General features: G+C 50.1%; 1 protein-coding gene across 8 annotated transcripts; it reads right to left on the bottom strand.

The window, feature by feature from the left end:
* Nucleotides 1–23,464, bottom strand: LOC102461979 (uncharacterized). Of its 8 annotated transcripts, XM_089771174.1 has the most exons (8): nucleotides 23,330–23,464; nucleotides 22,669–22,756; nucleotides 19,854–20,054; nucleotides 13,768–13,862; nucleotides 12,969–13,178; nucleotides 11,816–12,633; nucleotides 11,193–11,252; nucleotides 5,750–6,218 (listed from the first exon to the last, which is right to left on the bottom strand). In XM_089771174.1, exons 3-6 carry the CDS (start codon nucleotides 19,990–19,992, stop codon nucleotides 12,607–12,609), a joined length of 471 nt encoding a protein of 156 aa, XP_089627300.1. In that variant the 5' UTR covers nucleotides 19,993–20,054; nucleotides 22,669–22,756; nucleotides 23,330–23,464; the 3' UTR covers nucleotides 5,750–6,218; nucleotides 11,193–11,252; nucleotides 11,816–12,606. The 8 variants fall into 8 exon arrangements, with proteins under 8 accessions (XP_089627298.1, XP_089627297.1, XP_089627299.1 ...); XM_089771172.1 differs by lacking the exons at nucleotides 12,969–13,178; nucleotides 13,768–13,862; nucleotides 19,854–20,054; nucleotides 22,669–22,756; nucleotides 23,330–23,464 and adding an exon at nucleotides 8,306–8,506 and having other exon boundaries at nucleotides 1–5,822; nucleotides 6,105–6,218; nucleotides 11,816–12,937; XM_089771176.1 differs by lacking the exons at nucleotides 12,969–13,178; nucleotides 13,768–13,862; nucleotides 19,854–20,054; nucleotides 22,669–22,756; nucleotides 23,330–23,464 and adding an exon at nucleotides 8,306–8,506 and having other exon boundaries at nucleotides 5,756–5,822; nucleotides 6,105–6,218; nucleotides 11,816–12,952.
* Between the last annotated feature and the right edge of the window lie 7 nt (nucleotides 23,465–23,471).

Raw genomic sequence — 23,471 nt, forward strand, 5'->3', positions numbered from 1 at the left:
TCCCTCCATTGTACCTCTGCTCCCAGCCACCCCATGCCTGGCATGATCCCCCCAACCTTCCTTCAGCACCTCCTGCCTTCCCATCCTGCCCCCACCTCACACATCCCTGTTCTCCTGCCCTTCTTCAGTTCCCTCCCTACCTTGTCCGGGATGGTTCCCTTGCACACGCTGGGAGCAGCTTCCCTCGTGCAGGGATGGAACATGGGGCACATTTCCCCCTTTGGCCAGCAGCACATAGGAGGCAGCCAGGAGAGTCGGTTGCCAAGGGCAGAGGAGGCCAAGGCACAAGAGATGACAGGCCTAAGGCCTCTGACTTGCCCAGACTCATATCAAGGGGCTTTCTATGGTGCCAGGTGGGGGCAGAGGGAGGTGATGCCAAGCCCAGGCCGGTCAGAGAAGGGGCAGTGCCTGCCAGGGCAGAAAGGGGAGCTGCAGAAAGTGAGATGCGGCATTTCTGTCTGGTTTCACTCAAGGGTCCTTCTGTGCGTGAAGCACCTGTGACACCCCTGTGTTGCTGGGTTCTCCTGCCCCTCCCCTGGGAGGCCGTCCCCTTGAGGGGCATGTGCCCTGGCACTCATGGAAGGGCCAAGCTGAGTAAAGCAGCCTGCCCCAGGCACCCTTCCATAGCTCAGCTGGCAGAGCAGAGGACGGTAGCAGGTGCTTAGCAGGTGTCCTTTGGTTGCTGATTTGACTCCAGCTTAAAGGAGAGATTCTTCTCCCTCCCCCTGGCTGCAGGCCTGGCCTTAGGACTAGGTGTATCAGGTAGCTGCCTTGGGTCTGTCCCTTCAGAGCCTGGTGCTACAATTGACAAAAAGATTTTTGGGTACCTGCTGCCAATCAAATGTCTTGGGCTGTGCAGGCCTTGAGACAAGGCAAAAGCTGGAGGGAAATGGCTGCACTTTGGAACAGGAACATGTTCTCTGGTACTATAAAGTAAGACAGTTTTAAAGGCACTTTCAAGGAGGGCACCATGGCTCACTTGGCTAACGTGCCTGCTTAATAAGCAAGCAATCCTGGGTTCAACTCCCAGTGGTGACTTGTTACCAAGCCAGTGTGTCTTTTCTTTCCACCATCCCCCAACATGTATCTGGAGTTGGTTTTACCTTCAGTTGAGCTTGGTGGTGCCCTCACAGTGGGAGTACGATAGTAGCAAAGAGCAGAAGTAGTACCCATGGGTGCAGGTACTCTCTGGGTTTGACTTAGTGAGTCTTGCTAAATCAGACTCTGGAAGATGGACTGCAGCAGCAATTTTCTCAAGTGAAGACATGGCCTAACGATGCAATTAGTTAGATGCCGACATGAACAGTCTCAGAGAGGCTACCTCTACACTAGGGCTATGACGACATTGGCAAGATTTTGCAAAATCTTACCACCTGTCTACACTGGCCACGAGTATTTGCGCAAGAACACTGACGTTCTCATGTATAAAATCAGTGCTTCTTGCACAAATACGCTGACGCTCCCACTCAGGGATAAGCCCTCTTGCGCAACTGTTCTTGCACAAAAGGCCAGTGTAGACAGGCAACGTTAATTTCTTGCACAAGAAAGCCCGATGGCTAAAATGGCCATCGGAGCTTTCTTGCACAAGAGAGCGTCTACACTGGCACAGATGCTTTTGCAAAAAGCACATCTCTTGCGCAAAAGCACACGCCAGTGTAGACGCTCTCTTGTGCAAATGCTTTAACGCAAAAACTCTTGCGTTAAAAGTATTTGCACAAAATCATGCCAGTGTAGACATAGCCCAGAAGTTTTCTCTGCAAAAAATATGTTAATGAGAGACTCAATTCCATGAGTCATAATTTCATCTGCATACTTTCTACCAATGGGATTTTTGTGCAAAAACAAGTGCTGTGGACACTTTCTTTTTGCACAAAACTCCCTTTTCCCACAAGATCCTTATCCCCCCAAAAAAGGGTATACAGATTTTATGGGAAAAAGGTAAGTGTGTGTGTGTGCGCGCGCAAAAAGAAAACTTCCACACTGCTTGTTTTTGCATAAAAATCCAAGTGCAAAACCAGATTGGCAGAAAATATGCAAATGAGATCATGATTCATGCAAATGAGTCCCTCATTAGTATATTTTTTGCCAAGAAAACTCATAGTGTAGACATAGCCAGAGACTCTAGTGCTGATCATGCAATAGAAGCACATTATGTTTAAACAGCTGCCATATGAATGTTCCTCAAAGTCATAAGGATCGATGATCTATGTCAAACGCAGGTGGGCAATAATTAGAGCTCCATGTATGTTGTGTGCACAAAGGAAGGTAGGAATGTGCAGCAGGCAGTCTGATATCAGTGTTTACTGTATGTTTGTAACAGGCTCCTACCTATCTCCAGTAGATTTGGATAACTCCTCCACCAATTGTAATACACACTAGGACATTCCTCCCCAGCTGGGTGTGGTTCTTGTTCTTCTGCACAGCACAGCCCATGGAGACCAAGGACCTGCCAATGGGCATCCAAATCACACCGCTGTTGAATGGATGGAAACAGAAACCAGCAACACAGTGGGTTTGAACTGGTTCCAGCTGAGGGATGGGTTTGCCTGGTTTATGTGCATTGGCACAGGAAGGCAGTGGGGGTTTCATATTCATTTAAAGAATCCAAACAATAGACCTCCAGAATAAAATGGGATTGGAGAGATAAATGCTCACATTTAAAGGCCATTCACCCCAAAGAGCACTTGGATTTGAACCAAGGACCACTTGAGATGTAGTCAAAGACTCTACCTCTAAGCTACACCCCCCCACTGGCAAGCTTGCGTTTACATCCACTGCTGGGCACGGGGCAGGGAACAAGAGGGTTTTCTATAATACACATCTCAGGTGGGATGGACTCTCACAGACCCCAGCTAGTGACTGGTCCTAACAAGGGATTTGCTCCAAAAGCAGCAGAGCAGGGGCAGGACAGAGAGGCCTGAGAGATGAAGTGGCTGGAGGGAAGCCAGGAGAGCAGAGGCCAGCCTGATAGCTGAGTCCCAGGTGACCAAGACACCAACTGTAGGTGCCTTAGGGGGAAAAATGCTGCTGCCACTTCTGTCTCTCACTGACATTCATGGATGTTCTTTTCTGCTGCCTGGTCTCTGTTCCCCTGGGCCAGTCTCCATCTCTTCTGCCTCTGTCAGACAGTGGGAGGCTGCTGGAGCCCAGCAACTTTCTGCCCACCCAGGACTAGCATTTGGGGAGTCCAAGTAGAGAGAGGGAAGGGCCAGATGAGGCACTTAGCCCGCTATGTCCAGGGGGAGGTGGCTCAGCTGCTGAAAGCATTTATGGTTTTCCTATCAGTTGGGCAGGGCCCTGTGATCTATGTTTACATCTGCGTTTGTAGCCTACATTGCCTTCTCCAGGACTATGTTTACACTGCACTGGTGTTGCCCAAGAAATATGCAAATGAGGCTAAGCATGGACTACTGACCCACCTCCTTTGCATACCTAAGGAGCTGCTATCTTTGTGCATGAGCTTTTGCACAAGAAGGAACTGTCTATGCAACCCCTTCTTGTGCAAAAAAAAACCCTCTTGTGCAAAGCCGATCCGCCACATTTTCAGGGAGAACGGTCTTGGACAAGAGGGGTTTTTTTGTGCAAGAAGAGGCAATGTGGACAGCTCCATCTTGCGCAAAAGCCCATGCGGCAAAAATGGCACCTCATTAGGTATGCAAATGAGGCATGGGAATATTCCATGGAGAGGTATCACTAGCAGTGTTCCCCCAGGGTCAGTCCTAGGACCAATCCTATTCAACTTTATTAATAAACGATTTAGAAAAAGGGGTGAGCAGTGAGGTAGTAAAGTTTGTGAACGATACTAAACTGTTCAAGATAGTCAAGACCAAAGCAGGCTGTGAAGAACTTCAAAAAGATCTCACCAAACTGAGTGACTCGGCAACAAAATGGCAAATGAAATGTAATGTGGAGAAGTGTAAAGTTGTGCATATTGGAAAAAATAACCCCAACTATACATACAAATATGATGGGGGCTAATTTAGCTGCAACTAATCAGGAAAGAGATCTTGAAGTTATCATGGATAGTTCTCTGAAAACATCCACACAGTGTGCAGTAGCAGTCAAAAAAGCAAATAGGATGCTAGTAATTATTTAAAAAGGGACAGAAAATAAGATGAAGAATATCTTACTGCCCCTATATAAAACTATACTACGTTCACATCTTAAATATTGAGTACAGATGTGGCCTCCTCACCTCAAAAAAGATATTTTGGCATTAAAAAAGGTTCAGAAAAGAGCAACTAAAATGATTAGGGGTTTGGAATGTGTCCCATATTAGGAGAGGCTAAAGAGATTGGGACTTCTCAGTTTAGAAAAGAGGAGACTGAGGGGGGATATGATAGAGGTATATAAAATCATTAGTTGTGTGGAGAGGATGAATAAAGAAAAGCTATTTACCTGTTCCCATAATATAAGAACTAGAGGACATCAAAACTAATAAAAGAAAGCTCTTCTTCACACACTGCACAGTCAACCTGTGGAACTCCTTGCAAGAGGATGCTGTGAAGGCTACGACTATAACAGTTTAAAAAAGAGCTAGATAAATTCATGGAGATTAGGTCCATAAAAGGATATTAGCCAGGGGGTAAGGAGTGGTGCCACTGACCTCTATTTGTCAAAGGCTGGAGAAGGATGACAGGAGACAAATTGCTTGATCATTGGCTTCGGTCCACCCCCTCTGGGACACATGGTACTGTCCACTGTCAAAAGACAGGATACTAGGATAGATGGACCTTTGGTCTGACCCAGTACGGCCATTCTTATGTCCTTATGTTAAAGTTTGACCTGTGTTTGAAGCCTTTTCTGCAATCAGAGTTGTTATAAGGCGACTCTCTTGTATGTTTTATCTGATGGTTAGTAAGGTAGGAGCATGGACTGTAGCTTTCCCTGCAGTCAGAGCAGGTGAAGGATATCTCTCATGTGGGTTTTCCTATGTCTAATAAGGTGCGAGCTGCGATTGAATCTTTTCCCACAGTCAGAGCAATTGAAAGGTTTCTCCCCTGTGTGGGTCCTCCGATGGGTAACAAGCTCTGAACTTGTACTGAAACTTTTCTCGCAGTCAGAGCAATGGAAAGGTTTCTCTCCTGTGTGAGTTCTCCTATGTCTAACAAGGGGTGACTTCCCACTGAAGCTTTTCCCACAGTCAAAGCAACTGAAAGGTTTCTCTCCTGTGTGGGACCTCCTATGGGTAACAAGGTGTGACCTGCGACTGAAGCTTTTCCCACAGTTAGAGCAACTGAACGGTTTGTCTCCTGTGTGGGTCCTCCTATGGGTAACAAGGTGTGAGCTGCGACTGAAGCTTTTCTCACAATCAGAGAAATTGAAAGGTTTCTCTCCTGTGTGGGTCCTCCTATGTCTAACAAGGTGTGTGCTTCTACTGAAGCTTTTCCCACAGTCAGAGCAATTGAAAGGTTTCTCTCCTGTGTGGGTCCTTCTATGGGTAACAAGGTGTTCACTTTTACTGAAGCTTTTCCCAGAGTCAGAGCACGTGAAGAGCTTCTCTCCTGTGTGGGCTCTTTGATGTTCAATAGGAGCTTCACAGTCACTACAAGTGCAGGGTGACTGTTGATGGGGGATTTTCTGTTGAACGGTTTCTGTGTTTCTTTTCTCCCCTCTACTACTGTGACTGAAGTTACCCTGTCCCTCTCCTGGATGGTTTTCATGCTGCCTTTCTAAGCTATGCTGCCTCTCACAAGTCTCTCCCTGCTCACGTATCTGGGAAACATGCCCTTCAGGTCTTCCCAGTAACATCCCATATAGAGACACTTGCTCCCGTCCGTCCTGCTGAACAAGATCACAGTTCTCAGTCAGCGTCCCATCACCTGTTGGGATAGAGAAATAATCCAGACAGAAGTTATTGTCTCTGATGAGCTAAATGAAAACTCTGAAAGAGGAATAGAAAAGGAAATACGCACTCAAATAATGATTAAAATATCATGAACTGAGTTCATCCTCCTTCACAACTCTTCCACAGAGGAGAGAACCTGGTCTTTCCCCACCCACCACACTCTGGCTTGAGTTGAAGACAGGCTGAAGAGTGAGACAGACTTCATGAAAACACCTGCTGTAAACTGGTTTCTGAGTCAGTTTAACTGATTGCTTACCTGTGTGGGTGTTGCTGATGATCTCTCCTTTCTCATAGCTCTGGGGATCTGGGACCTGCAACTCCTCCTCTCACTCCACCCAGGAGATCACGTGAGCTTCAGAGACTAGAAATCCTGTTTGGAGAGTAATTAATCAAGTGCTGATCTTGTTCATTAAGGTCTGTGTCATTACTGCTTCCAGAGCCAGGATCTGAGTCACCCACCCAGAGAGGCTCCTTTCCCCATCTTGCAGAGTCTGGGATCTGGCTGGTACAAGAGCCCAGGACACACTCACCTGCAGTAAAGGTGCATCCCCCACCCCACCACCTTGGTTTCCCAGTCTGCCTCTTGTGGCGAGCCTGGCCTTTGATTTGGGGCCTCTTCAGGGAGGCACAGAATCTACCACATTTCCACCTTGTGAATGTGTTCCCCTCAGCTTTATCTCCACCCCTTCTTGGACCTGCATTTAGTGTTTGGAAGATCCACCTGTGACGTGACCATGGAGATCATTGTGCTATCACTGTTACACAATCTCAAGAAACCTTGTGCGAAGCATGCTGTGTGCCGAGTCAATGGGAAAATTCTGATCTGATGTCTATGATTATCTTGTTTATGTCCATTATTTTTTAACTAAGACAGGCCAGGCTTTGGCAGAATGGTGGAGCACTGGGTACCAACTAATCAGGTAATCACATTCCTGGGCAGGAGGAGGGCAGTCAACACAACACTCTCTGCAGCAACTGCAAACACACAATCCTAACAGATAGCTCACTGACCCTTGTGCACAAGAGCGGGATGAGGGGATAATGGATACGGACGTTTTATTCAAACAAACAGGCAGGAGGCTAAGAGGGTAGAACACATGGAATGCAACATGCATCTTGTTTGTGTCAATGTGAGAGGAGAAGTCACAGGAGGGGCATGTTGATGCTGGCTGAGGGGCAGTGTTCTGGCTGCTGACTGAGCTGGTACCATTATTGGGTTGGGACAAGTCTCACTATACCTGTGCCTGAGGAGCTGGGACACTAGCACCCTGCTCCTTTCACAATAAACCTGGCCGAGTGCCTTTGCCTCTGAATGGTGCCTGGGTCTTTCTTAGCGGCAACCCTGTGATGTGCTGCATGGATAAGCTGCATGCTCTGCCAGTGCCGCTAGCATCAGAGTTCCAGAAAGAGCTGCCCTGAACAGCCATAACAACACTCTGTGGAACTAGCAGCAATTCATATGACACTGCAGTCACTATAGAAAGCAAAATTACCAATCACAGCAGCATCTGGGAACTCTGGTGTAAATCAGAACCCCACTGTGCTATTGGGGTGCTCATATGGAGTTAAGCATCACCCCTCTTTAGTTTAGGTATCCTTCCCAGCCCTGAGAAACAGGGACACACTATAATAGGTATTAAGAAGAGAGGTGACTACACAGAGAGTCTAAGGGACTTGATCAAGGTCACATAGGAAGTCTGAGACGGGCAGAGAACTGAGCACAGGTCTCCTGAGCTTGAAGCCAGACGTTCACGCCAGAAGAAAAAGTTCCTACCTGAAGATATTTCACTCTAAAAAGACAAGACTGATGACGTGATTTATCTCCATTGCACACAGAGGCAAGTGAGCCCCAGAGAGAATGAAGCTGAACTTATGAAAGGAGACCCAGCCTTTGCCTAAAATGCAAGGAGAGCTCTGCTCACGTTCTCTTCTACAGAGCTACCTTGGACAAAATACTCACAGAGCGTGAACTGTCCCATCCACCCTCCCTCAGCGCCAGCATCCAGCTCCTCCCATTGGCAAGAACAGCATGTCACAGAGATTAGCTACAGGCAGGGAAGAACTCTGGGAACCGCGCACATCTTCCAGTGGCTGCGCACACTGCCACAAGGGAACCATGCAGCCACTAATAGCAGCCAGACCCAGACCTCTGGTACCTCCTGTTCCTGCCTGAGTCCTTCCACTCACATCTCTGGACAAGGCACAAGATGGGCAAGATAGGGAAGAAGTGCAGTGAGACCTTAGCTGTGGGAAGAGCAGCACCATTGTTATCTCCCTGAACATGCTTTCCCTGAGAGGGGACACGGAGGAGACAGTCTTTCACACAAGAGCCAGGATTATTATGGCAGATATTCCTGACATTGGGGGCAGAGGCAATGAATAACGCTGAACCAAACCCAGTCCAGCTACTCCAGCGCCCGCCCAGCTTCTGTTACCCAAGGGAACAAGAGTCCTTACTCAGCCGGTTCACAGCCTCATAATTCTCCTGCATCACATCCCTGTAGAGAGCTCTCTGGCCCGGGTCCAGCAGAGCCCATTCCTCCTCAGAGAAATACACAGCCACCTCCTCGAAGCTCACTGGCTCTGCCAGGGCCATTTCCTGTCCCTGGCTCTGCAGGCCAGGGGCTGAGCTGGAGACAGACATGGGTTTTCTGCAGCCTGGCAGGGAGAGAAGGGGAATTGGAGACAATTCAGAAAGGGCTTTAATCCTTTCCACATCCCCATTCTTCCCACACTCTGTCCCTTGTGACACATGCTAGACTCTGTCATTGTGGGCAAAAGTTTTAGTCTAGAAATTCCATAAACAGCGCACAGGAGTTAGATCCCAAATCCATATTCATTTCTGTCTGTACCTGGCTTGAGTTACAACATTACTGCGTCCGCAATAGTGGGATTTAGTTCTCAGCACGCAGTGTTTCTGATAACAAGCCACATATTCACCTGCCTGACCATGGCCATAGGTTAAATGTAGGCTGCTGTATTTAAACCCCTTAGTCTTCGTTCATTGATTTGCAGGACAAACTTTGCTCTCTCATCTGACAAGAGACATTAAAAAGCCTTTCCACAACAGACTCAGTGAAGTTACCACCATCATCCAGTTACCTAGGCACAAAGCTCTGTTTTCCCACAGTATATTTTCTAGAAAGTCCCCCAGTGATTTGAAGACATCAAGAGATGGAGAATCCATCAGTTCTTTGTTCGTTTGTTTCAGCAGCTAATCCACTTCCCTATCAAACATTTGCGCCTCTTTTCTAGTCTCAAATAGTCTGGCTTCAAGCTTTCACATATTGGCTCTCACTGAGCCGTATCCTCTCGACAGAGTGGGCAATACATTTTGAGGGGTAGCCAAATGGAATGTGGCTGAGAGCTGCACTCTTCCATGACATTAATGCAGGAAATGCAGGGTCAGGTATGGACGTTGGGAGAAGGAAGCTTGGGGTAAGGTTTTGGGATGCAGGAAGGATAGAGGGGTCTAGGAGGGAGTTTGGGTGAAGGAGGCAGGCCGTGATCTAGGACACTGAATTAGCCAACTATTCGTTAGATATTTAAAGTAACAGAGTGGTAGCCATGTTAGTTTGAATCTGCAAAAGCAAGAAGAATTCCTGTAGCACTTTATAGACTAACAGATGTATTGGAGCATAAGCTTTCGTGGGCAAAGACCCACTTCATCAAATGCATGACCTGACACTGGAGGCAGAGGCAAGGATACCTTAAATATCTAAAGTAACTTTAATTTAGAGAAGTGACTTAGTGGACAAATAAGGGGCTGTGTGTTCCTGAGCACTGAGTGCTCTTGTGTGGATAAATCCCTATAATATTAACACTCTCATATAACTTTGTATTAAGAAAAAATGTCTTTTGAGCTCTCCCCTTTCCTTGATTGTCCTGTTGAAATGAATGAGGTGTGAATGGAGAATGAAAGCTGAGCACCTCCAGCAGCAGTCACAAGGGTGGAGAAGGTCTGGGAGCCAGATCCAAGACAACACCTGTAAAGTGAGCTCATTAAGAAGACTGGACATACAGAGGCCTTGGGAGTCAAGCAGCAAGTGCCTGCCCTTGGAAGCTCTCTGAAGCAGCATTAAGAAAGGTGAGGTGATGACTAATGATGGCTGCATGACAGGGATAAATATGAGGCATCTTGCAGAGGGATCCTGGGTTTTAAAGTCTTGTCAACGCAGGAGCATCGATCTGGATCGGCAGAAGCCTGGCTCCACTCCTCCCCCATCTAACTCACCTGGCCAGTGGAGTTAGGGGAAGCAACTTTTGGTAACAACAAGACAGCGTGTGCGTGCGTGCGAGAGAGAGAGTGCATGAGTGTAACGTATCATATGCATATGATAAATATTGGTTGATCTATGTATGTTCAATAAATGTGGCATGTTGCCTTTTCCCCCTGAAAAAGATCCCGGGTCCTTCTTAAGCACAACACTTGTATATATAGCTGCAGGAGGAGGACAGAGTTTGAGTATGCAGAGCCTCTCACAGGCTGCAGGGCCACGTGGGTGTGTGAATAATTATGATCCAGAGGGGAAGGGGAGCGGTGCTTTGTTTCTGGCCAGAAATCAGCCAATGAGATTGTCCTGGGGGCAGAAACAGCTCCTAAAGCCTTCCCCCCTCCCCTCCAGGTCCATAGTCACTTTCTGAGTGACTTGCAGATGGGGAGTGGCATCCATGGGCTGGATCCAATGGCTTGGTGGGGTGGATCCGGCCAATGAGCTGTATTTGGCCCAGGCCTGCACTAGACTTAACAGCCCTTGGGGATCCAGCAGTTTCTTGCCTTGAACAAACTGATACCGTGGAAGCCAGTCAGCTCTCAGCCTTTCAGCCTATTTATTGTTTGAAACCAACTCCATATTGAAACTGACTGAGCAGTGAAAGTGAAATCTCAGGCTGAAGGTGCCGTCCGTTGTGTGCTTTATCTTCACCCCTTTAGCATCACAAACCCATAGGCAATCTCCATTATATTGGTCTATCTCCTAGAACTGGAAGGGACCTTTGAAAGGTCATTGAGTCCAGTTCCATGCCTTCACAGCAGGACCAAGTACCGTCCCTGACAGATTTTTGCCCCAAAATCCTAAACAGCCTCCTCAAAGATTGAACTCACAGCCCTGGGTTTAGCAAGCCAACGATCAAACCACTGAGCTATCACTCCCTCGGTATTGCTCCAGGTGTTCATATGTCCCCCTGCAGTGCCCCTGGGTCTCCTCACTGATCAGTGGGTGAGATTTAGGGCTGTGTGCACCGTGGTCGCTCGGTTTGGTTAGCAACTTCAATAACAATCCCATGAAGATGTTTTCAACAGGAATTTTCTCAGCATTTAAAGACTTTCCACCTACAAACTCACCCTGTCTGAAAGCTCCCAGGGATTTTCTTGTGGCTCTCTCCAGTGCAGAGGGCAGAGTGTCTGGATGGGGAAGGGATAAGAGAGGTGAGATTCCAGGCTCTCTTATTTATTACACTGTCCCACTCTGTACTCTGCATTTCAATTGTATCAGAGACCAGACAGAGGGACAGTCACAAACTGAGTATGAAAGAGTCTGAAACTTTCATTTCTTCTCTCACTCGGGCACCTCCCAGCAATGGAGCCAACATCCCCGCAACCTCACACCCATCCCAGGAGAGACAAGCTGTAAATGAGATTTACTCTTCCCTCCCCAACCCCTCCCACTTGGTTTCTCATTCACTTACTGCCTCTTATCATAACCTGGACCTGTGGTGGTGGGACACATGGCCATCACAGTAACTGTAACCATTTTGATCTCTGAATGGGAGGTTCAGAGTTTGCAAACCCCTGGCTTTATCTGCAAGCAGTTGGGTCTGTTCGCTCAGTGTCTCTAAGGAGAGCAGAGTGATGGGGCCATCATTCTCTATCTGTGAATTGAGGCAAGGGAAGGTTGGCTTCAGAGGCCAGATTCAATAGTCTCAGATACTTGAATCACTTTCCCTTCCTACATCCCTTCTAGGTACCTTTGAATTCCATCAATGTCTCCGACAGCGCAATCGTTTTCTGGGAGAAACCTCTGACTTGTTCTTCCAGTGCAGGGGAAATCTCCTCTGGCAGCTGGAATTGCCCCATCTCACATCTGTACAGAAACAATTCCATGTGATTGTATTTGATTTACTGCTGATAAGTTCTGGCTAGTGAGTCTCAGCTCTAACAGGCCTGGAGGTGGAATTCCTCCAATTCTCACAGCCTGAGGGCAACACATCCCATGGCCATACAACACTTCCCATTGCTGTTCTTCACCTCTGGCCTGGGGACACTGGCTGGGGGTCTAAAGGGGAATTGAGTCTCCATGGCCAACTCACTCCTTGGCCTCCAGGCACTGAGAGACAGGAGGTTCCCAGGTGAAGGGCTGAAGGAATCTGTCCACTAGGGACTAGACTGAGACACCAGGTCCCCCCTCCCCAGCTCCTTCCACACAGGTCTCCAAACAGCCCTCGGATGAGACAGACTCTTGGTCCCTGCTGTTCTGGGCTAAATAGCTCCCAGTGACCAACAGACCCATGTTCCACCCAGACACCTGAGGCAGCCAATTCCCCCAGGGAGGTGACAGCACGAGGAAATACTTGAGGTCAAACTGTGCCCTGAATGGAGAATTCCAGAGTCTGCTGTGCGAGGATCAGACCCTCAGAATTAAATGAGTCATAGATATTCATATCTAACATCTGGCTGTAGAGCCCTGGGGAGATGTGGTGCTAACATCAGCTCCAAGCCCTTTCCCCACTCTGTGTAGTGTAAGGGGAAAAAGAGCCACCTACGTACTCAGGGTGCTTCTGACGTCCTAGAAAAAAGAGATAGAAAAGAATCTCAGCCCCATTGGACACACACAGAGGATGTCAGGGAAGGGATTTTGCAAACCTGGGACCTCAGGGAAGGGATTTTGCAAACATGGGAAGAGAGGCCCTGCCCTGGCCCCAGGGTCATGGACCCCAAGCGAATGGGGCTTTGCCATCTCTAATAGCTCTGTGCCTGTGATTCTACAAAGCACAACAGTCACTCACATGGCAGCAATGCACACGGAGTTACACTGAGATCTGATGGCTGGACCCCAGCGCTTGTGATCAGTAGCCTCCCTTCCCTCTGGGGGGAGCTGGGATGTTTCTCCCTCAGTCTCACCTGCAGGAATTCACTCCCTGGCTTCTGCAACGTCCTCTCCAGCTCACTGATCCACTTGCTGAGATGGGAAATCTGCATGGAGAATCTCCTGACAATCTCCTCATCCAGCTTCTGCAGCTGAGCCAGCAGGAACCGCTCTTGTTCCTCCAGGAACTGCGGCAGCTGCTGAAACTCAGCCACAATCATTTGCCTCTCTGTTTTGGTCCATTTCTGTATGAAAACAGGGAAAGTGCTGGTCAGGGACATGGATGGAGCCTGGGGCCCTTTCATGGACAGCTGAGTGTGCAGCAGGGAGAACTTATTGAAAATCCCTAAACTTTGTGATATTTGATTCTACTCTTTGGGTATTAGGCAGAGACGTCTCTTCCAGCATCTCCTTTGGCCCCTGTGTCCCTCTGAAAGGGATGACTCCATGTCTGTCATGGGCAGCATGTTCTGTTTTTCATGGGCACTGGGAATTTCAGATTCAGAGCAGCAGGAGGCAGGACCCAGCACCAGCTTGACAGAGATACCCAGGGAGGAAAAAGAAGCAAACATGTTAATGCACCAAGTGAGCAGACAGACCTTCACAGGGACAACCGACATCTTTGAGGAGGATTTCTGGGAAAGTCACAAGGACTGGACATTAACCATCAATTGACACGGAAGCTCAGGGCCTGTCTACACATGGATCCAACCCAGCAATCTATGATCCAGGAGAAACACAAACAAGCCCAACCTCAACAAGGCCACACAGGAGTCTGCCTGCTAACAGTCTCCCACTGCCAGTCTCTTCTGGTTCCTAGCCACAGGCACCTACCTGATACTTCTGGCTTTTCCCCTCTGCTGTCATTTTCCTTCCAGCAGCTTTTCTCTCTCTTCCCTCAGAGTCTTCAAATGGGCCTCCAATTTTTCCTGAAGAAACAGAAATAAGCACAATGAGAAACCCATGAGATGTCTGGAGCCCATTTGTCTACCTCTTAGGGTATGTCTACACTACCCCGCTAGTGAGAACTAGCAGGGTAATGTATGCATACCGAACGTGCAAATGAAGCCCGGGATTTGAATTTCCCGGGCTTTATTTGCTTAAGCCGGCCGGCACCATTTTTAAATGCCGGCTTGTTCGAACCCCGTGCCGCGCGGCTACACGCGGCACGGGCTAGATAGTTCGGACTAGCAAGCCATTCCGAACTATCTGTACGCATCGAGGCACGGGGTTCGAACAAGCCGGCATTTAAAAATGGCGCCGGCCGGCTTAAGCAAATAAAGCCCGGGAAATTCAAATCCCGGGCTTCATTTGCACGTTCGGTATGCATACATTACCCTGCTAGTTCGCACTAGCGGGGTAGTGTAGACATATCCTAAGATAGTCCCAGTTTTCTGGAGCTCTGTCTCTGTCCAGCAGGGACTCAGTCCTGGACGTTGCTTTGTCCATTGAAAAAGGGACAGGAGGAGACTGTGGATGCAGCAGGATGCCTGTGAGGGTGGGGGATGGATCGGTGGTAGCACCTTCATAAAGAATGATGTAAGTGGGGATGAGGGAGGTTAAAAGGGTTAAAAATATTTATCATGTAACCAATTACAAGTTAATCAGTTACAGTATTTTTTAACCCACTGACAGATAAGGTCAGTAATAGGCATGGGCTCTCCTAGGGGCAGGGCTTTTTTGTGGGGTCTGGCCACCAAGACTGCCGGCAGGTGAGGAGTCCCAGCAGCTGCAGATTGACATTCGCTGCTGGGGCAAGCGGGCACTACCAGGGACAGTGGGAAGTTTAACCGATAACTGGCACCAATAAGTATTAGCTCATCAGTTAACCAGTTTGAACTCTTGCTACTACCCAGTCAAATACCAGTGGTGCCTGTCATGGCCTTCGCTGCCTGGAACCCTGCTATGGGTGGAGTCAAGGCACTTGGGGCCTTACACAGCATCCAGTCCAGTGATCTCCTATAGTGCTGGCTGCCATATCTGACTGTAACCCCTCATACAGCAGCCCAGGCGTTCAGTATCTCAGTAGGAAACCTCCTCTCCCTGCTGGGCCTGGGGCCTGTAGCAAGGCATCTTTCCTGCCTAAGGGTGACACTTCACAGATAGGTGGGGGGAATGCAGCCTAGTGGTTAGTGCAGACTTGGAGAAAGCAGTGGTTGTGGCTATACTCTGTCAGGGTATGTCTACACTACAAAGTTAATTCAAACTAACGGACGTTAATTCGAATTAACTTTGTTAGGCGCTACACAAGCGCTCCGCTAGTTCGAACTTAATTCGAACTAGTGGAGCACTTAGTTCGAACTAGGTAAACCTCATTCTACGAGGACTAAGCCTAGATCGAACTTACTAGTTCGAATTAAGGGGTGTGTAGCCCCTTAATTCGAACTAGTGGGAGGCTAGCCCTCCCCAGCTTTCCCTGGTGGCCACTTTGGCCAACACCAGGGAAACTCTACTGCCCCCCTCCCAGCCCCGGACTCCTTAAAGGGGCACAGCCTGGCTACGATGCCCGTGCCAGGTGCAAGCCTGCCAGCACCCAGCCAGCAGACCCTGCACCTGGCACGGCTCGAGCCAGCCACCCGATGCTCCCCAGCCCTCCCCCTCTTCCCAGGACCAGGCTGGCGGCTCCCGGGAGCTTGCCTGGGACCGCAAGAGGCAGGCACCCGCCTAGTCTAGTGCAGACATCGTGGACCTCGTCCATGACCTCCGCACTAGGCACAGGAAAGTGGCCATCTAGGGCAGAAGAGCTGCCAGCCTGGCCACCCGGGAGCAGGTTTGTATGAAAATCAAGGGGGTCCACTGAGACCCCCCGACCCTGAGCTCTGAGCTTACAATGGAGTCCTGGGTCAGACCAAAGGTTCATCTAGCCCAGTAGCCTGTCTGCCAACAGTGGCCAACCCTAGGGACCCTGGAGGGGATGGACCGAAGACAGTGACCAAGCCATTTGTCTCGTGCCATCCCTCTCCAGCCTTCCACAAACTTTGGGCAGGGACACCACTCCTACCCCTTGGCTAATACCACTCCATGGACCCAACCTCCATGACTTTATCTCACTTCTCTTTAAACTCTGTTCTAGTTCTAGCCTTCACAGCCTCCTGCAGCAAGGAGTTCCACAGGTTGACTCTGTGCTTTGTGAAGAACAACTGTCTGTTACTAGTTTGAAGCCTGCTACCCATTCATTTCCTTTGCTGTCCTCTAGTCCTTCTATTATGGGAACTAATGAAGAACTTTTCTTGATGCACCCTCTCCACCCAACTCATGCTTTTATAGACCTCTATCATATGCCCCCTCCATCTCCTCTTTACTAAGCTGAAAAGTCCCAGTCTGTTTAGCCTCTCTTCATATGGGACCTGTTCCAAACCCTGTTCATTGTAGTTTCCCTCCCCTCTCCCACCCTCTCTCTTCCCCTCTCCCACCTCCTTTTCCCAGTCTCCCCCAGTTTTGTTCAATAAAGAGAGATTCTATTTTTGAACACAATTGTCCTTTATTTTGTACATCAGGAACGGGGGCTAGGGAGGGGTAAGTGGAAGGAGGTGAGGGAGGAATGGGGTACGACCCCCGATGGGGAGGATTGGGCTGGCTCTGCGGGCTTCTGGGGGTGGAAGCTCTCCTGCAGCCCCCCAATTGCCTCCTCTCCCCAGATGGCAGCCTGAGGCAAGTGCAGCCGGTTTGATGGCCGAGTGCTATGATGTGCCCAGTGTGGGTACTCCGGCAATCCAAGCCAAGACTGCTTTGCAAGTGGGGCACCCCTGAGAATTGTCTGTCCGGGGTGAGGGTCGGGTCCCTTTAAGCACAGCCCTCAGCTAGCCTGAGATAGCAGCTCCACGCTCTAAGTCCTCATCTGATGCCCTGCCAGAACTGCTTCCGGCCATCCTTAACCCCAGTTCAGGGTCCACTCTGTGTGGACATGCTAGTTTGAATTAGCAAAATGCTAATTCAAACTAGTTTTTTAGTCTGGATGCGTTAGTTCAAATTAGCTTAGTTCGAATTAACTAATTCGAACTAAGTTAGTTCGAATTAGCGCTGTAGTGTAGACATACCCTCACTGATGTGCGTGGTGACCATGAGGGAACTTGTTGTCCCACTTTCTCTTCCCACCATTTGTCTAACTAAACTGTAACCTGCTCAGGCCAGGGATTGTCCCTTGCTGGGTGTTGTGCAGGGCCCTGATTCCATTGTGGGTCTATAAGGCAAATGGAAGATTACTACTGTTTCTCTGCCAGTCAGCAACAGCTTGTAACCTCCTGCTCTCCAGTCCCAAGGCAGCTCACTCCCATAGACTGGTTTGCAGCTCCTGTGATCTAAACCAGTGTTTCTGAACCTCTTTTTTTAAATAAAGTATCCCTTCCCCCAAAAAATACCTAGTTTTCAGACACACCATTTTTTTCTACGATGTTTGTTTACATAACTTACTTGTAGCAAAGATAAGCGATAAAATTTTGGGATGTAAGAAGTACAAAAATAATAAAGTGCTATAAAACTTAAAAACAAAAAAGTTTAGTTTTTTCCAAATTTCAGATGTGTTGATGTACCCCCAGACTTCTCTCAAGTACTCCTAAGGGTACTCATACCACAGTTTGAGGAACAATGATCTAAACCGCTCTGATGGTGAACAGTTTCCCTTATGTTAAAACCCCTCCTGTCACCAGTGAGGGCTGGGTTTCAGGATTCAGAGCCTCAGAGAGGGTATGTCTACACTACAAAGTTAGTTCGAACTAACGGACGTTAGTTCGAACTAACTTTGATAGGCGCTCCACTAGCGCTCCGTTAGTTCGAACTTAATTCGAACTAACGGAGCGCTTAGTTTGAACTAGGTAAACCTCATTTTACGAGGATTAATTCTAGTTCGAACTAGCTAGTTCGAATTAAGGGCTGTGTAGACCCTTAATTCGAACTAGTGGGAGGCTAATGCTTCCCAGGTTTCCCTGGTGGCCACTCTGGCCAACACCAGGGAAACTCTATTGCCCCCCTCCCGGCTCCGGAGCCCTTAAAGGGCCACGGGCTGGCTACACAGTTTGTGCCAGTTGCAAGGCTGCCAGCACCCGTGCCAGCAGACCCTGCACCTGCCACACCATGAGCCAACCACCCGAGGACACCCAGCCCTCCACTGCTCCCCAGGACCAGCCTGGCGGCTCCCAGGAGCCTGCTCGGGGGCGCAAAAGGCGGGTGCCCGCTTGGTCAAGTGCGGAGATCGTGGACCTCATCGAGGTTTGGGGGGAAGCCTCCAATGTCCACGATCTCCGCACTAGCCACAGGAACGCGGCCGTCTACAGCCGCATGTTTGTATAATGTCTGTGTGTGCAATTATTAGCATGTAATTGTATGGATACTGAAGATTTCCCTGCATGTGGTTGAACATTGGGCAGGGCTGGGCCTGTGGACATGCTAATTAGCGAGGCCCTGTGGGACAATGGCTCTCAATGGGCCAAGGACACACCTAAAGAATGGAGGCTGTCACCTGAGAGCCGCCAGCAGGGAATACAGAGATTGGCCTCTGGCCAGGTTACCTGCTACAGCCAAGAAGGGACCAGGAAGGAGGGATAAATAGGCCATGTGGTTGACGCCATCTTGTTCTCAGCTCAGCACTTCATCCCAGAGGAAGCAGTGCAGGGATCGAAGAGCCGGAAAGACCTGTGGACCCATCCTGATTCTAGGATGTGCAACAAGGACTTTTAAACCAGCAGCTGTAACATCTCTGCTAGAGCCTGCATCAAGAACTGGGAGATTCGGTGCATGTAATGTACTATTCTTTAACAACCTTACTCTCATGCTTTTCTTTATTGTAGTAATAAAACTTTAGATGTTAGATGCTAAAGGACTGGCCCAGCATGATTTGTGGGTAAGGTCCAAAGGGTAAATTGACCAGGGATCTATGGCTGGTTTCTTGGGACCGGACAGAACTTGTTCAGGGTAGGTGGGATTGGGTGCTAGGACCCCCCACCTGTGTATGAGGCCCGGGGCCACCTGGGGCATGGATATTGCTGGAGTGTCAGAGGGGTTTTGCTCGTGAGGCTTCAGGCAGGCAGATGAAGCGCTCTGTGGACTGGTTTGTGGCCTGTTTGGAGAGGTCACCAGTCTAGGGGCTGTAAGGAGCCCCAGATTCGAGCAATTCGCCCTGAGCGGACGCCCTCAGCTGTGCCCAGACATGGCCCGGTCCGTCACAAGGTCACACAGGAAGACTGTGACAGACAGAGAAATGAACACAGGTCTCCTGAGCATGAAGCCAGACATTCACACAGGAAGAAAAAGTCCCTACCCAAAGATATTTCACTCTAAAAACACAACACAGATGACGTGATTTATCTCCACTGCACACAGAGGCAAGTGAGCCCCAGAGAGAATGAAGCTGAACTTTTGAAAGGAAACCCAGCCTATGCCTGAAATGCAAGAAGAGCTCTGCTCACGTTTCTCTACTACAGAGCTACCTCAGAGAATATACTCACAGAGCGTGAACTGCCTCATCCATCCATCCACCCTCCCTCAGCTCCAGCATCCAGCCCCTTTCACTGGCAAGTACCAGCATGTCAGAGACTACCCACAGGCAGGGAAGAGCTCTGGGAACCGCACCTTCCTTCCAGTGGCCCAGCCCACTGCCACAAGGAGACCCTGCAGGCACTAACAGCAGCCAGACCCAGACCCACAACTCTGGTACCTTCCGTTACTTCCTGAGCCCTTCCACTTACACCTCTGGCCAAGGCACAACAAGGGCAAGATGGTGGGAAACATATGGAGACCTTGGCTGTGGGAAGAGCAGCACCATTGTTATGTGCCTGAATCTTCTCCTGGGGGAAGGAGCCAGGATTATTGGGGCTCATACTTCTGACAGTGGGGGGCAGAGGCAATGAGGAACATTGAACCAAACCCAACCCAGATGCTCCAGAGCCCAAACAGGGTCTCATACCCAAGGAGACAGGAATCCTTACCCAGCCAGCTCACAGCCTCATAATTCTCCTGCATCACATCCCTGTAGAGGGCTCTCTGGCCCGGGTCCAGCAGAGCCCATTCCTCCTCAGAGAAATACACAGCCACCTCCTCGAAGCTCACCGGCTCCTCCACGGCCATTTCCTGTCCCTGGCTCTGCAGGCCGGGGGCTGAGCTGCAGGAAGATATGGGTGTTCTGCAGCCTGGCAGGAGAAGAGCCTCATTGGAATGTATTGTAACAACAGATGTAGCACACAGGGAAACTGGCACCAAAAAATGTGAGTAGAAGTGCAAATATATAAGTAAAATGCAAAATATTTGTATATACAGGCAGTCCCCGAGTTACACAGATCCGACTTACATCGGATCCGCAGTTATGAACAGGGTTTGCGCCACGTCTCCCTGGTCTGCTGGAGACCAGCAGACCAGGGAGACAGGGAGCAAAGCCTCTGAGGACGCCGGCAGTGGGACAGCCGCGGCACGTCTGGGCTGCCCGCGTGCTCCACGGCTTTGCTCCCCGTCTCCCTGGTCTGCTGGTCTCCAACAGACCAGGGAGATGCGGAGGAAAGCCATGGAGGACCCGGGCAGCGGGACCGCGGTGCGTCTCGGTCCGCCGCCCGCATCTCCCTGGTCTGCTGATGGGGGGGGGGGGGGAGCGTGCAGCTAGTACGCCCGCCTCCCCCCCCCCCCAGCAGACCAGGCTTTTCTCTGGACGCCTGTGGTAGAGCATCTGGGGCACTGCCAGTTGGTCCCGTAGTGCCGCTCTGGGCGCTACTGGACCAACCTGGCAGCACCCCAGCTGCTCTGCCCCAGGCGTCCTGATTCAGCCGCTGCTGGTCAGTTTCAGCAGTGGCTGAATCAGGACACCTGGGGCAGAGCAGCTGGGGTGCTGCTGGGTTGGTCCAGTAGCGCCGAGGAGCGGCGCTACTGGAGCAACCCAGCAGCATCCCAGCTGCTCTGCCCCAGGCGTCCCCAAGTCAGCCTCTGCTGAAACTGACCAGCGCTGACTACAGGAAGCCCGAGGCAGAGTTGCTCTGCCCCGGGTTTCCTGGAATCAGCTGCTGATCAGTTTCAGCAGCAGCTGACTTGGGGATGCCTGGGGTTCTTAAGTTGAATCTGTATGTAAGTCGGAACTGGCGTCCAGATTCAGCCTGTTGAAACTGATCAGAGGCTGATTCCAGGAAGCCCGGGGCAGAGCAACTCTGCCTCGGGCTTCCTGTAGTCAGCTGCTGGTCAGTTCCAGCAGCGGCTGAATCTGGACGCCAGTTCTGACTTACATACAGATTCAACTTAAGAACAAACCTATAGTCCCTATCTTGTACGTAACCCGGGGACTGCCTGTACAATTAAGTAAGAGAAAAGTAAGGTGGGTACTGTAGTGGCTGCAGGATGAGGAATTACTTTCAGAAATACATATCTTGGTAATAAGTTTGCAAGTACAAAATTATTTTCAAAAGTATCTCAGTGCTTTTACATTTAATAACCTGGCCTGTAGTGAGCACGCAGGAAACAAAATCTACCCAAGTGGCTGGCAATGTGAGAAAACACCAGGCTGAGGGTGACCGTATTTCCCTATGTTGGATACTGGACACCTGGTAAAATGACTCATATTCAAGTAAGCTCAGTGGCAATCCATCAGAACTAAGCAGCACAGAGGTTCAAATTAACATCCAATCCCTGTTAAGCATAATGTCTGTGTAGCTGGAGCCTTCTTATCTTTAAGGCTTTAGGATTCAAAAGGGAAGGGGGACACTCTCCCCCACACACACCTCTCTCACATGCTTGGGTGACAGATAGAGCTGACATGGGATGTTAAATATCGGTTAATTGAATAGTCAAGTAACCTCAAAAATTCTCTCACTCGACTATTCTATAGTACCTGGGGGCAGGGCCAGCAGCCAGTGTGTTCCAACCTTACTCCTGAGAAGCCCCCTATGACTCCACGCTGCTGCCACTCTTGTATATCAGAAGCAGTAGTACAGAGTGGCAGGCGGGACCTGATCTGAGAGGGGAGCCAGTTTAAAAAGCAGCTCTTCTCGTGGCCCATCTGCCTGTCACCCTCAGCTGGTACCTCTGATAAAGTAGTACGGGGTGACAGCAGCCCTGACTCCTAACACACTTTAAATGCAGACACAGCAGGGGTAGATCTCAGATCCATTTCAAGCCAGGACTCTCCAGTCTGCTAAAAAATTTACTGGAAAGAGTGTGTTGGGAGGGGGGGGGGGAGTATGTTGTCTATAGCATTAACCTATTCATTTTTGCTTAATTGGTTAACTGACAAGACTATTACAACTCTAGAACTGAATCTGGTGCTCTCCTCTGATCCAGTCTGGCAAAGAGGGGGGACACTCTCTGGGGCAGCCACTGGACCTCCACTCCCTAATTGTGGGCAGGCAGCTGGGGAGCAGGGATCTGGCAGCAGTAGGACTCACCAGCTCTGATAGGGAGGGAGACAGAAACTACAGGACAATTTACCCATTTTTAAGAACAAGCCAGGACCCTGCAGCCAGACTTGAATTTAGCCCTGTCCCTTTAGCCTGGGATGTCTGCTCACTAGCTAGAGTGCTGGGCAGGAGGCAAAACAACTCTCCCAGACAACCCCCAGCTGCTGAATCTCACCCCCTTGGGCAGCATCCACCTCTCAAGTAGGAAAGGGGCATCTTCTCCGGGCACTGGCCACCAACACAGCACTGGGAAGTGGGTGCTGTCCACTTGCCTGTATTTTAACAAATACTGCAAATGCCCCTTACCCTCAGGTATTTTTTCCTGGCAGGACCCAGATCTTATTCTTAATCCTGTCACCTGTCCCAATTTTACCTTTTGGCTCCTCTCCTAGTTGTGCAGCCAGTTATAGGATCTCTCCCTCCCCACACAGTCAGTTTGGCCCCTCCAGACTTTGCCTCCCCTGTAAAAAAAAAACCAAACGTGTGAGGAACCTTTTGTGGGCAGGGGCATTCAAGTGAGAAGCAAAACCAAACAAAACCCAAAAAACCTCACAGACGTGGCCCCGGAATACTCACACACCAGGGCGGTCCAACCTAGTAGATTTTGTGGTGCAAACAGTGGCGGGGTCTGGAAAGCCAGGGCAGGCTCCCCAATACTGGACGGTTCCCTGAGCTGAGTTCCAGGCAGTGTGAGGCCATGTCCGGCCCGTGGGCCGTAGGCTCCCGGACCCTGCCTGACAACACAACCAGGGCGCTTGGAGTAGACTCCGAACAACGATTCTCCGGCTCTAGAGCCAGGCTGGGCCACAGAGGGTTTCCAGGGGCTGCAGCTAAAACCTTTCTCCGTGTCCCTCCCCCCCGAGCAGGTGAGCGCCCCGCAGCGGGCAGGGAAGCGCTACCCCGGCCAGTCCCTGGGAAGGGCCCCGAGATGCTCCCCCGCCCCCACGGGCCCGTTTGCAAACACCGCGGATGTGTCCCTCCCCCCAAACCCGAGCGGTCAGTTCGGCCCCGAGCAGCCCCCACCCCGCACGCACCGGGCTGCAGCGGCCCCAGCAGCTGGTCTCAAAGTTCGCACCTTAGGACGCCCCCTTCTTGGCGCATGCGCAATAGCCGCAGTTGAGACCCCTGCCCTCACTCTAGGCGCAGGCGCAGACCGGAGCTAGAACGCGCGGGGTT

The sequence above is a fragment of the Pelodiscus sinensis genome, chromosome 19 (assembly GCF_052426305.1).
Source record: "Pelodiscus sinensis isolate ZL-2025 chromosome 19, ASM5242630v1, whole genome shotgun sequence".
In the NCBI taxonomy this organism is placed as follows: domain Eukaryota; kingdom Metazoa; phylum Chordata; order Testudines; family Trionychidae; genus Pelodiscus; species Pelodiscus sinensis.